The sequence below is a fragment of the Aplysia californica genome, unplaced genomic scaffold (genome assembly GCF_000002075.1).
Source record: "Aplysia californica isolate F4 #8 unplaced genomic scaffold, AplCal3.0 scaffold00021, whole genome shotgun sequence".
NCBI lineage: Eukaryota > Metazoa > Mollusca > Gastropoda > Aplysiida > Aplysiidae > Aplysia > Aplysia californica.
The window spans coordinates 1,263,387-1,275,886 of record NW_004797291.1 but is presented as its reverse complement, the minus strand read 5'-3'; the positions used below and the strand labels follow the sequence as shown (position 1 = coordinate 1,275,886).

Genomic DNA, 12,500 nt, shown 5'->3' with positions numbered 1-12,500 from the left:
ACAATATTCTGAAGACAGGACACCATTTCACCTCCTTCCTTCTGCCTCACGGGGCACCCAAAATGTTAAGGCCTCTGATAGACAAAATCATTGACAACTTTGAGAAACTTACCGTCAGCTCCAAAGGACTCCTACAAGAAATGTCCAGAGTGGTTGAGCTCTACAAAGCTGGAGCCTATTTGGACAGGGGTCCCCAAGGAAGTGGTAAGGAGGATGTCTTATTTTTTATCCAGCAGAGTTTTGACTCACTACTTGTTTATAAAGCACATTTTTTCTACTTTGTCCAGAAATGTCATGTACTAGATCTATTTATTCCTGAAAAGTTGTATACTACATTTTTTATTACCTTCCAAAGTCTGGTGCCTTATTTCTTTAATTAATTTAGTCTTCACACTCCACCCCATTTTCATCTCCTTTAAAAAGATTAAACCACCATTTTTTGGTGTTTATTTATGCAAGTGCATGTGTGTGCCTGAGTTCATTCGTGTGTATGTGTATAAAGGGGAGTACGTTTGTGAGTGTGTGTGTTTGTATGTATGTGTGTGTGTGTATGTGTGTGTGTGTGTGTGTGTGTGTGTGTGTGTGTGTGTGTGTGCGCGCGCGTGCAACAAGATATGAATGACAAAAATGAAACTAACGGAGAAAAAGAAAAAGAAGCAAATTTGAGAAACAAAAAAAAGCAGGAGATGATCAGGGTTTGTTGACAATTTCTGAATTACTCCACTTCACACAGTTTTATTCCTTTCACCCCTTCATTAACATCCCCACCCCTCCCCTACACCTCCCCCACACTCCAGTTCTACTCACCTGTATCCAATTTCCCAATGCGTGCTGACAACCCCTCCCCATTCCAATTTTCCTCTGTCCAGTCACTTCTCATCATTATTTTTCTTCTCCCATCTTCATTTTTTCGCCTTGCCCTTTATCCACCTGTTCCTTCCCAAGGTAAGTATTAATAGGGCCTATGTGTTTGATATCATACCATATAAAAATTATCGTTTTTCATTCAACAAAGACTTTATATTATATACATATCGTAACATATCTTTATTGCATTTTCTTCTGTTTCCACAGATTACTCAGCACATTACCTGCAGGACCTGCCTGGCCAGTTTGACTACAGATGTCGCTTCTCTATGTCTGGAGGTGCCTGCACGTTGTCTGTCTTTGACCTGAGAGAAGCTCAAGACATTTGTGATATGGATGAAGAGTGCCAAGGCTTTATCTGGACAAGGAAGAAAACGTGGACGGGTGAGTGTTCACAGTTGGAAGACTTTTTTTTTTATACATGGATGGAGAGAGGAAGATAAAAGTCTTGATATTTCATGGTATGAATCTCCATTGTCCAGCTAAAAAATAATTAATACATTTGTTTATTGTTCAATTTTGATAATTTAGTTCGCAGATCCTTATCAAGGCTGAACATTGCAAGATATCTTTTGATATTATTGTTATTATTATTATTATTATTGTTATTGATATTATTGTGACAATGATTATGATTGGTACCTACACTTGACCATGGTGCATTCGTATTTTCTTTCAAACTTAATACTTAAATACTTGTATGTTGGCGTAGAATTTCAATTGTCAGTTTTCGGATGGAAAGTTTGGCCTCTGTCCGCTCCAGATTGTGAGAAAATTTTGTGGGAAGGATGAGAAATATTTACTCCTCCAAAGGTGGCACCTCAGCTCTGTAAATGTGCCATAGTAACCAGTTGGACATAGCACAGCAAATTTCTTTTTGTGGAGATTAATAAATTATTATCTTGTCTTATCTATAATCTTGTCTTGTCTTGTTTTATCTTGTCTTGCCTAATCTTATAATACTTACTTAAAGGATCATGTTGAGTGACAATGTGTATTGTCATGATTATTTTATTTGTCTCTGAGACATTCCTAATATTGACTCTTACTTTCCTTCACAGGTCGAACTCTGGTTCATCTAAAGAATGGAAAAGGCACACCCTCAGCAAATTCAGAGACAGACTTGTATGTGAAGCCCTCGTGAACTTCAGAAAATCACCTTTTTCAGAAATACGTCACAACCACACGTGTGGTGACACAAACTGGCACTGTGAATTGCCCTTGTTCCTTTATCAGTCAGTTCCTTGATCCTTGATTGTTTCTGTCGTGGAATAAATCTGATAGCTATACTGAACACAAAGCGTCTAGCAGAAAAGATGTGTCAGTAATATGGGTTGGAAGACTGCACAACATAGATATTGATTTATGTGACGACTCAAAAAGAGAAAAATGACCTGCAGTGTACGACAGAATCTTTCATGACCTGATAGTGTTGACAGGAGAATAAGCGTCAAAATCAAACTGAACTTACCTCAGATTTTACCTATGGTAAGCTTGTTTTTACCTATCCAGAGGTTGTTTTCATGATCTTTGTTACACAGAAAGCTAATGTCGTTATGAGGTTTTGAAGAAAAATTGACTATTTCTAGGCTGTCTGCCTCCGTTTACTGATGTCTTTTTAATTTGTTTTACACAAAGAAAATAAGGCATCAATAAATTACATATAAAGGCCTCTATTGTTGAAACATTCTTTTGACGGTTGCAAACATCATGAACTGAGGGAATAGACGATGAAAATATGGTTCTTTCAGAAAATCAGTCACTCTATGTGTTCCTCGCCGGTGTTGGGATGAGTGTTAGTTGCCCCATCCCCCAGCACCTCTCTTGTGTTACAAGGCTATTTGGCTGCATTCGTGAACCTCTGCACTATATGCTGAGCCGATGTCTCTTTATGAGTGCCATACTGCTTTTTGTTCTGTTGTACGTGCGAGAAGTTGCGTGAAATTTTATATGGAGTCTGTTTGATTCCAGCAGACTGTTCTATGATTGCAGGATATTACATTCTACACGTAAATACTAAGGAAAGTTAAGGTTTTCACTCAAGATTTGAAAGTTTAGACTTCAGTTTCATTTGTTGTTGTTATTTAAAGAAGACTCTTCATACCTTCATTCCTGGGCTCCTGGAGCGGGATGCACAATACACCTGGGCTCCCTTGGGTTGTCTGCTAGGTTTAGGTTACTCCATGCTCAAGTATACATTCTGTTCACAGAAGGGTAAAGGTAGCACATGAGGGTTAAGGGATTCTACACCTGAATTATATTGCCTCTCGTCATCTTTTTATTTTTGATCAATTCAAAAATTAGTTTGCCTTTTTGTCAAAATAATTCTTAATGCTCATGTGAAAGGTAAAATGTTTTCAGAAAGTTGTGGGATAAGCTTGATGTAGTGACTCACGTACTGACTGTCAAGTCTGTAGAAGGTTCACTATTTAAATAATTTTTTTTGACTTTTGTCTTTGGCACTTTGTGTGACATGTCACTGTCACCATGGTGATGTGTCATCACTGCACTTTGATGCTTGAAACAGTGACTATGAGACAGCATCATATGCATTCCTGTGATACTTTTCATGTATGTGAAATGTGCATAAGTTATTTCCTCCAAGTACTTCTTGAAATTCCATTATGTCACAGAGCGAATCAGAATTGTGGTGGTTGCCACAGTAACTGCCAAAACCATGTTTTTAAAATCAATTATTTGTTGTTGCTTAGAGGATGATGTGTGCGATATTATTGGTATGGTTTTGTGGATGAGACTGCTAGTCTTTATGAATGAGAAAAGGTTAAATCTAGGCTGGTGACAGGATGCTTTGGAAAGAATGTTTGAAAAGAACTGTCATTTATAAAATGACTGAATGTTAAATGTGCTCATGGAGGAGACATTCTGTGATTAGGAACTAATCATGCTATAATTCAAAAGCTAGTGAAAGACTATTATTGATCTGTTTCTGTGTGAGATGATGAAAGATTATACTTGAATGATAGTCATGTGGGTAGTGGTGATGAATTGGTTGTGAAGATGAGAGAAAAATATGGTTATTTCAGGTGTCGTCAAATGCTGAGTGTGTTTCTATGTCAGCAATTGTGAAAATAAAGTCATTGAAAACATGGTTAGTCCCAATAATTCTCATGTTGATGAGCTGTTTCAAGTTCAATAAACTTTTGTTTGAACCAATCAACTCAGGGTGTTTTGTTTTCTTGTGATAGGGGCGAGTTCATTCATATATGAGTGATGTTCATTTTGATGAGACCAAACGCATATTCACAATAATGTTGTGTCCACATTTTAATGATGATCAGTCAGAGACTTAACTCTTTGAACCCCATCGAACGCTGGGAGCGTCCGGCGATAATAACCCTGTTCCCCACCGGACGCTGGGAGCGTCCATTACTAGTACTAGTGACAACTGCTTCGTTTTGTTTAGTGCTAGTTTTTGCTTGTTTTTCAGAACTATTCCCGACCAAGTTTTTTAGTAATGACTAAGCCTTTGTTTCTGCTATTTACAAGTTGGAGGCAAGCTTTTGGGGTTATAATGAGACAGTGCACTAGGTTTAGGTGACTGTAGAAAAAAACTTGGGGAAACGGTAAAAAATACTCAGGGCTTAAAGAGCTAAGACACTATGGCTGAAAAGTAACTGGACGAGTGTGTGGCCAGATTATTTTCTTGCATTCCAGACTCATGTCAATTTTTCAGGGCGAGTGGAAAAGAATCGGGGCAGAGGTGCTGATAGCCAAAGAAAAACAAAGGCAGTTGCTATTTTTTCCCATGTGAAAATATGCCCTCAAGTTATTAGTCTTGTTTTACCTCTATCCCAGTAGTACACAAGGAAGTCTTAACTCTCAAAGGACAATGTGTTGGTGTTGGGGGTTTGTGTCAGTGACCTCAACGTTAGTTTCAAGTAAAATTTTAATTTAAAACATGCTTCAGGAATACCTTTCCTGAACTTGCCACAATATTGAGGCTGCCTGACAATTCAGGGTCCTCTGAGAGTGGTATTGATACCATACATATCTTATCAAAGCTTATTTTAAATTGTTTACCTCAATTCTGGTTTATTAAATTTCACCACTCCATTTGCATCTCTGAAAAACCACCTTGAATCCTCTCAGACACTTCCAGGCCAAAAAAAGGCTTTTGGTCCATCAGAGATCTTAAGCTTATTACCCCAATAATATAAGGGAATATGTAAAAAAGCATTTGCTGCTCAATTTTATCATGTCTCAATATGTAACAGAATTTTATCACACCTGGTACTATTTTATTTAGTTTATGCAACATTTTACTGAAATTCACCCTGTTTACCAAGGCATAAGCTGCTGTGAAGTAAATAGAAGCACCCGATCTTCACTTCAAACTGAATAATTTTATTTTATGTATAATACACGGAAAATCTTCTGGAAATTTGAAAGCTCTCCAGATCAAATCGTGTTAAATTCAAGGACAGGCATGTTCTATTTTGAAACTTTGAATCATGGCTATCTTTTCTGGTAATATAAAATTCATGGAAGTTATCGTGGTACCGGTACCTTTAAAAGGAAACATCAGATAATCATCAGTTTTGCAACCTGGCACTAAAAGTAAAAGATGTCAGAGTTAGGGATACCACTCCACTTCCTCTCTGAGACTTGCACAGCATATAAATTCTGAGTAACTGCACAAGAAATTAAAAGATCCTGCACCTATCATGATAAGGCATTGGAATGACAGCGAGCTCAATAGAAAGAGCAAGTAGGTTCAACAAATTGGTGAACTCATCAACCATCTAGACCCACCATTGTTGGAATAATCTAATGCTATTCAGCTTCAGACTTGCATAAAGAGGATCCACGTTTTCTTCAAAAAGTGTCTAAGAAAGTTACTGAGGATCAGATGGACAGTCACCAACGAGGAAATTTTAAGACAAACAAGACAGATTCCAGTTAGAGATGAGGTAGGAAGAAGGCGGTGGCAATGGATTGGACATACTCTCAGGAAGTCGGGCAGCTACATAACAAAGTAAGTGTTGGATTGGAACATACAAGGTAAAAGGTTAGGGAGAAGACGGCGTGGAACCTAGACAAGAATCACAGAAATTGATGTACAGAAAAGTGGAAAGACATAGAATAACATAAGAGGCTAGCCCAGGATAGAGAAAGGTGGAAAGTGTTTGTCTGTGGCCTATACTCTGGTGCAGGGTGAGAAAGGCAATGATGATGATGATGATTCAGCTTCAGGTGTCTCTACTCTAAAAGTGAGTGAAACCATTCACGTCTCAAGTGGTGGTTTATTTGGCCCCCTTTCACTTTAAAGTGTTAGTGGCTCTTGTCAGAATTCTTGACAGTTTGCTGATGATGGGGAGGGGGCACACAACTCTCCATGTGATGACATGAGTGCTTCTACTCAACAATATTAATAAATTATCAACATATCAATATAATAAATGTAAAAAAAACCTGATTGCTGCATGGGATAACTTTTATTTGTCAAAACAGCAACATCTACAATTCAATTGTTTGACAAAATTCATGATAAAGAAACAACATACCATGCGACTGGCAGAACACTTGACTGTTACAGAAGTTATCATGATTTCCTCAGTTCAACTCTGGGATTTTTTTCTTTTGTCAGCCAGAATTACACAATATTTCGAACATCCAGCAAACAATGGTTAAAACAGCAATAATAAAACCTATTCATCTTTGTCTTGGGGAACGAATTCTGATCACTCAGCAAGATGAAATCCTTAAAAGAAAAAAAAAAGTGTTTTTGGCAGGACCTCCAAGTGAAGTACCATTTGCGAAGCAGCGCGGTGGAATCGGGCTCTCGTCAAATTAATTAAAGTGAAGAAACTTGCATTTTTCCTCAGGTTTGTGAATTTTTATCAAAGTTTTGGTTTTTGGCTCAACACCTTTCATGCCCATTAAAGAACTAATTTCTGAGTGGATTTTTCTGAAAAGCGTAGATTAAAGGCACGAAAATGTAAATTTTCAGTTACCACAGACTCTTATGCTAAGGAAATAACTAATCTTTGGCGGCCATTTTCTAACTAATTGTACCTCTGAAAACAGGTGACCTCCACCTCCTTCTTTCGCAAGTATCTCGACTTGTATTCAAGATAAATGTATATTTTTTCATCCAAATAAAGACAAGTGAAAAAGCTTTAAGATAATACCAATAACTCTACATGCCCAAAAATTGACGAGAGCCTGATTCCATCACGCTGCCTCACATTTTTCAATAAAAAATCCCTTCCTTACATTCCATACATTCGTTCTTCACAATCTTATTCTCTCTGGAATGAAACATGCTTTATTCATCGAGAAGAGCAACATTCGACAACAATGAACCAAAAGTAGCAAAAGACCCAGCATAGTCTCACAAAGGAAATAAAATGAGGGAAAAACATGTGAACTAAAGGTAACAGAGAAAGAGACTCCATGCTTAGAAAGAGTGGGAAGACCAAACACACCAAACAAATAAAAAAAATACAAGAGAGTGAGAAATCATTCTTATTACCAGTACCAGCAGCAAAAAAATCTTCACAATCATGGCACACTAATTTTTCTTTTATGAGGGAGAAAGAATGAATGAGCAACCAAGTTTTCATAAGTTTAAAAATGAGACCATTTTCTAATTTTCAACACAAATTGATTCTTTACCAAAACCTCAACTACCAACAAATGACAGCCTTCTGATAAGCTAGCAACGGCACCAACTGAACCCACCAAGTGCATCAGAAAGTTTTGACGCATGGAGTAACTTTGAAAAGTACACAGATCTCAGAGAAACCAGTTTTATTGGCAACCCATATCAGATGAGCAGAAGCATACGAAGTTGAAATATTAGAGAAACTGCTCGGTACAACTCAGTACGAGCATAATTCTAAATAGATTTTACAACCATTACCCTTCCCCTGCTATGAAGACATTAAACAGTTTCTGACACTAAGTTTTATTTTCATTTCTGTTTTACACTGCAATGAATTTAATGAAAACTTGGAGAATAAACATTTCATTATATTATATTAGCATCCTTTTTCAGCACACAGTAACATTAAATAAACTTTCTTTGGGTAGTCATCTAATTGAGGTACCAGTACACAACATGGGCAAAGGATTCAGAAAAAAAAAGGATTGAAATCCATTTTGTACAAGCATAACAAATCTCACAAGACATCATGACTACATTCTCCTACATTTCAAGAATAAAACATGCATTCAAAAGTACCAGTAATTATAATCAACAGTTCTCGTAATACAAGAAGATATGGTAGACTTTTGAGTGAAGTTGGAAGAATTTAAGTTTTTGATAAACTGAGCCTCTAGCGTGAGAAAGTTTCAACTAGTATCAAATATCTCAAAGGCCCCGAAAGCTCCAAAACACTACGGCGTTCAATGAATTGTGTATTTTTTTCTGTCCTGCCTAGTGTGCAACAGAGTATAAACCTACATGACATAGTAAAAGCCATAAATAAAACGTAACATCCCCCCCCTCCCCCAGGCAACAAACTCAAACATATAGAAAACATTGGACACTAACGCACATTACTTAGGGAGACCCCACTCCGGCCGTCCAGAAATCTTTATCTCTGTGAGAGATGGGATCTCCTTGCGCTGATGGCCATGTTTCCCTTGCTTGCCGAAGTTGCCCCGATGTTGTTGTCTTGATGATCCGTAGCTTGAAGGCTGCGATGATGAGCCGGGAGGGGGGTGTGAACTGTAGCTGGATGATGACGGAGGGGGGTAGCTACTGGCGTGAGGGGGTGGTGGCAGCCCAGGAGGGGGTAGATTGGGGGGGGGGACATGTCCTCCGGGTGGATACGGGTAGCCGCTGTACTGGGAGGGGGGAAGGCCGGGAGGGGGGAATGATCCTTGTGGGGGAGGTTGGGTGACCGGTGGAGGATATGAGGGGGGTAGATACGATGTCGGGTTGGGTGGGAGTGAATATGGGTCATATGGGGGAGCAGATGTAACAGGTGGAGGGTAAGAATGAGGTGGTGGGATGGATGGCGGAGGGAGGTATGGAGGTTGAGAGGGGGGAGGGTAGGAGTACTGAGGGTCAGAGGGCACAGGGGGCGGAGGGTACTGAGACGCATCTGCGACCACAGGTGGGGGAGGGTGGCGGGATGCATGGTGTGGATCTGGAGGATAAGAGGGGACTTTGGCTGGCGGAGGGGCGGAATTTCCCGCCAGGATGGACTGTATGTTTTGCGATCCCTCTTGTGACAAAAAGGAGGCCGAGAACATCTGCGAGGAGACGTACGGGTTGAACGAGTTGAAGTCTGTGGTCGGGGCCTCGATACTGGAGTAGCTTGAGTGGGTGCTTGCCTGTGAAGTGATGTGCTGGGCCACGGGGATGGGAGCTCCAGCTGGGGACAAAGAAAAACACATCTCGAGTTACAGAATATAAAACAATAATAATTATTGCATTTATATAAAAGTGCACTTCCATGCTCTACGGAATGCTTTATGTACATTACGATCATTATATGTCAGAATCGATCTAAAACTCGTTACAATGATGGAGAAAACTGGAAGGATTGGAAAAACAATGACCTCCAATGCAGGCACCAAATGAAAAACAAAAAGAAAAAAAGTTTCAACTTCACTGAAGTTCCACTTTGTGTGCTCTCATCTAAAAATCAATTCCACAAGAGCATATTATGCTCTCAAATTATATTTTCTATAACATAAATTACAAAATCATTCATATACAAAACAATTTTAAACTCTGATACACAATTATAAGTCGTCACAGCGCTGCATCAACCCAACAGAAATACTATAAATAGAGACAAATTTCATTTGAGCCATTTGAGTAGTATTAGGTTTTGAAACAAGCAACAACTGTCACAGCCAACTTGACAATAGTGCTAAAATATGCTGACATTGGATGTAGCTATTTGGCAATGTGCTTCAGTTTCAGTATTGAACTTTACTCTTTTCACTAACAGTGGCATCCATGTGCTCTGCAACAAATACTTCTATTTTCACAAAGATAGAAAAGCAAGAAAAGAAAAAAGTCTTATAGCACCTCCAACTAACAGAACCACAACAATTTTTCTATACAAGAAAAGAGAGGTGGACAATCAGAGCAAAAACGAAAGAAGGAAACAGAGAGGGATCAGAACATAATGACTACCTGTTGTGCTTGTGGCAGCACTGGCCGAAGAGGACTTGGAGGCTGCCATCTTTGTTTCTTTCTCTTGCTTTACCGATTTTGCCTCTCTCTCCGGCTCTGATGGTGTCACCTTTTTTGGGATTGAAAAAAAAAAAAGACAAAATAAAAGAATGTCGACAAAATGGCAATGTCCTATCAAGCAAACAATTTACTGTTTTTATTCAAAGAGACACTTAAAATTTAAATACTCCATAAAAATAAAGCAAAAGAAAGAGTTGACTATAGTAAAATGATTAAATAAGAAATGTGGTCAATCTTATTCAAATTTAGGCCATTAAAACAATATGACATACTCGCTTTACAGCTCATTCTGTATTTTCACTTCTGCGTGACATTATATGGTAAGCTTATGAGCACAACATGCATTGCAGCCAATTTTCCAAGACCTAAAAACAGACTATCCATGCGACTAAATCAAGACGGTGAGCACTGGCCAAGTTATCTCCCTCTAGACCCTTCACAAACACTTTTCTGCATTCAATAAATTCAAGCCAAAGTAGACCTGCAGCAACAGATCTCTCCAGTTGACATATCATATGGGCTTCATTCTCATTATTATTTGCAAATCTGGTTTTGAAAGTTCGTAATTTTTCTTTAGCATTAGCAAGTCTTCGGGGAGCAATACTAAAAAACAGAAATACGTATTTTTGGATACAAAAACAGATTTCCGAACTAAGACCGTAAAAACATATTAAATAACTGAAAAAAACAAAAACAAACTTGTTGGCAGCTATGAATAGGTACTCCTGAATTAACACATGGCGGACCAACCTGAAAACCTACTAATATGCCTACTTTGTGCTCACCCTTATGACAGCCCAGCATCTCCACCACCGGGACTTTAGCAACAACTTCCACCCACTGACAACACCCCAGACCATAAAAGGAAACTTGTGAGGCATCTGCCTTCTACTACACTTCTACTATTTGTAGAATTATACACTAATTTTATGATCCTGGGTCCAACTGTGTCAGAGAAGCCACTGCATCTCGGGGTGAAATATAGTGGAGTAGGAGTCCGCCTAAACCAAACGCAGTAACCAGGAAAAGTATTTTCCAAAAAAGACTGTAATATCACCTAACAAAACATCACAGGGATTGCATGGGCTCACCTCTCTACTTCTTTTGCCGGGAGTCTTATCAGGTGGTGGAGGAGGGGGAGGGCTGTCCTGGGTCCTGGATGGCTTGGCTGGACTCTGTGGGGGTGAATCTGCGTCCAGACCTTTCTTCTGTTGTTGCTTTGAGTAGAGGTCCAGCACTTGATGGCAAATGTCTGAACAAAGACCATAGAGTCAAAATAAAGAAATGCATGTTAAAACATAGAAACTAGATTTGAAAAAATACCAATTAGATGTGTTTTACTGCAGTATCAGCAACGGTAATTCAAGTCAACCATGAAGAAAATCAACACCTACATATATTCATAGTGGAAAGAACACAAGAGCATATAAATTGCCTCCTATAACTTAAGAGGATAAAAAGAAAAAACCCAGAGGGAACAAATCGGTTTATTTCATCTTTCTCAACAAAAAAATTTAATAGAAGAATGAAGGAAAGAAAGCATTGAGTCCACATCAAGATAAAATTTACACACACACACATATGGGCACATGATCACATATAGAAATGCATTATTTAATAATTGTTGTGTACCTTCTCCTGGAGTGCATTTGATCTATTCATTACCCCCAGACTCACATGGACAGAAAAAAGAAAATAAAAATACCCCAAGACTGCAGTAATTTTAAACAGATGCATTCAGACAGTAAAGACCTAAACCACCAGTCAAGTAATTTCACTTTCCCATAGATCCCTGTACGTAACTAAGGACGAGGAAGAAAAGGAGGAGGGGGCTATTAAAATACCTCTTAGACCAGGAGAGGAGAGGGAAGGGGAGGGGGCCACAAGTAGCGGAGAAGGAAGGGGGAGGGGGCCAAAAGAACCGTGAAATGAAAAGGGAAGGGGGCAGTCACAAGTAGAAGAGAGAGAAGGGGGAGTTGGCCACAAGTCTGTCCTCAGAGAAATTCGCGTCAGCAACCCGCAAGTTGCGCGCGCAACTTTTGCCGTCAGCGCAACTTTTACCAATTTCGTGAATTCGCGAATTTTAGCCAATTTCCTGCAAAATTTGGGAAAATAATAATAAAATTTCATTAAAAACACCGAAATTTTCTTCCACGACTAAAAATAACGACGCCAAGGGGGACAATTCGCTCCTCTGCACTATGGGGTGCCCGCCGCGCCGCCGCCCAGTGACCCGTACCGGTCGGGTCGGGATGATCGCCTGAAAACTACGTGTTTGTTTGGAAACAACGAGTCAGGCGAGATCGACTTGTGCCACGATAGCCGCTTTGCACATTGCACCATCAATCTGGCGAGCAAACCGACCCAATAGTCTTGTTTGAACTGAATCATCTTCTAGTCTAGCTACTAGATCTAGATCTAGAGTCTCAGTAAATCAATCATAAACACGGTC

At 39.3% G+C, this 12,500-nt stretch overlaps 2 protein-coding genes across 4 annotated transcripts in view; one reads left to right on the top strand and one right to left on the bottom strand.

Moving 5' to 3' along the window:
- LOC101863402 (extracellular tyrosine-protein kinase PKDCC) overlaps positions 1-4,045 on the top strand; it is a 39,279-nt gene extending 35,234 nt beyond the window's left edge. Inside the window, exons 5-7 of the mRNA XM_005090737.3 lie at positions 1-204; positions 1,075-1,251; positions 1,929-4,045. The exon at positions 1-204 is cut by the window's left edge and continues 44 nt beyond it. Of these exons, the coding sequence (XP_005090794.1) occupies positions 1-204; positions 1,075-1,251; positions 1,929-2,011 (464 nt within the window). The 3' untranslated portion in view covers positions 2,012-4,045. The remainder of the gene's footprint in view (positions 205-1,074; positions 1,252-1,928) is intronic.
- A 2,953-nt stretch (positions 4,046-6,998) lies between these two features.
- LOC101863951 (cyclin-K) overlaps positions 6,999-12,500 on the bottom strand; it is an 18,142-nt gene continuing 12,640 nt past the window's right edge. For all 3 annotated transcript variants that reach the window (XM_005090740.3, XM_005090739.3, XM_005090741.3), the window contains exons 8-10: positions 11,140-11,300; positions 9,989-10,097; positions 6,999-9,215 (exon numbers count right to left, since the gene is read on the bottom strand). In XM_005090740.3, the coding sequence (XP_005090797.1) occupies positions 8,392-9,215; positions 9,989-10,097; positions 11,140-11,300 (1,094 nt within the window). In that variant the 3' untranslated portion in view covers positions 6,999-8,391. The remainder of the gene's footprint in view (positions 9,216-9,988; positions 10,098-11,139; positions 11,301-12,500) is intronic.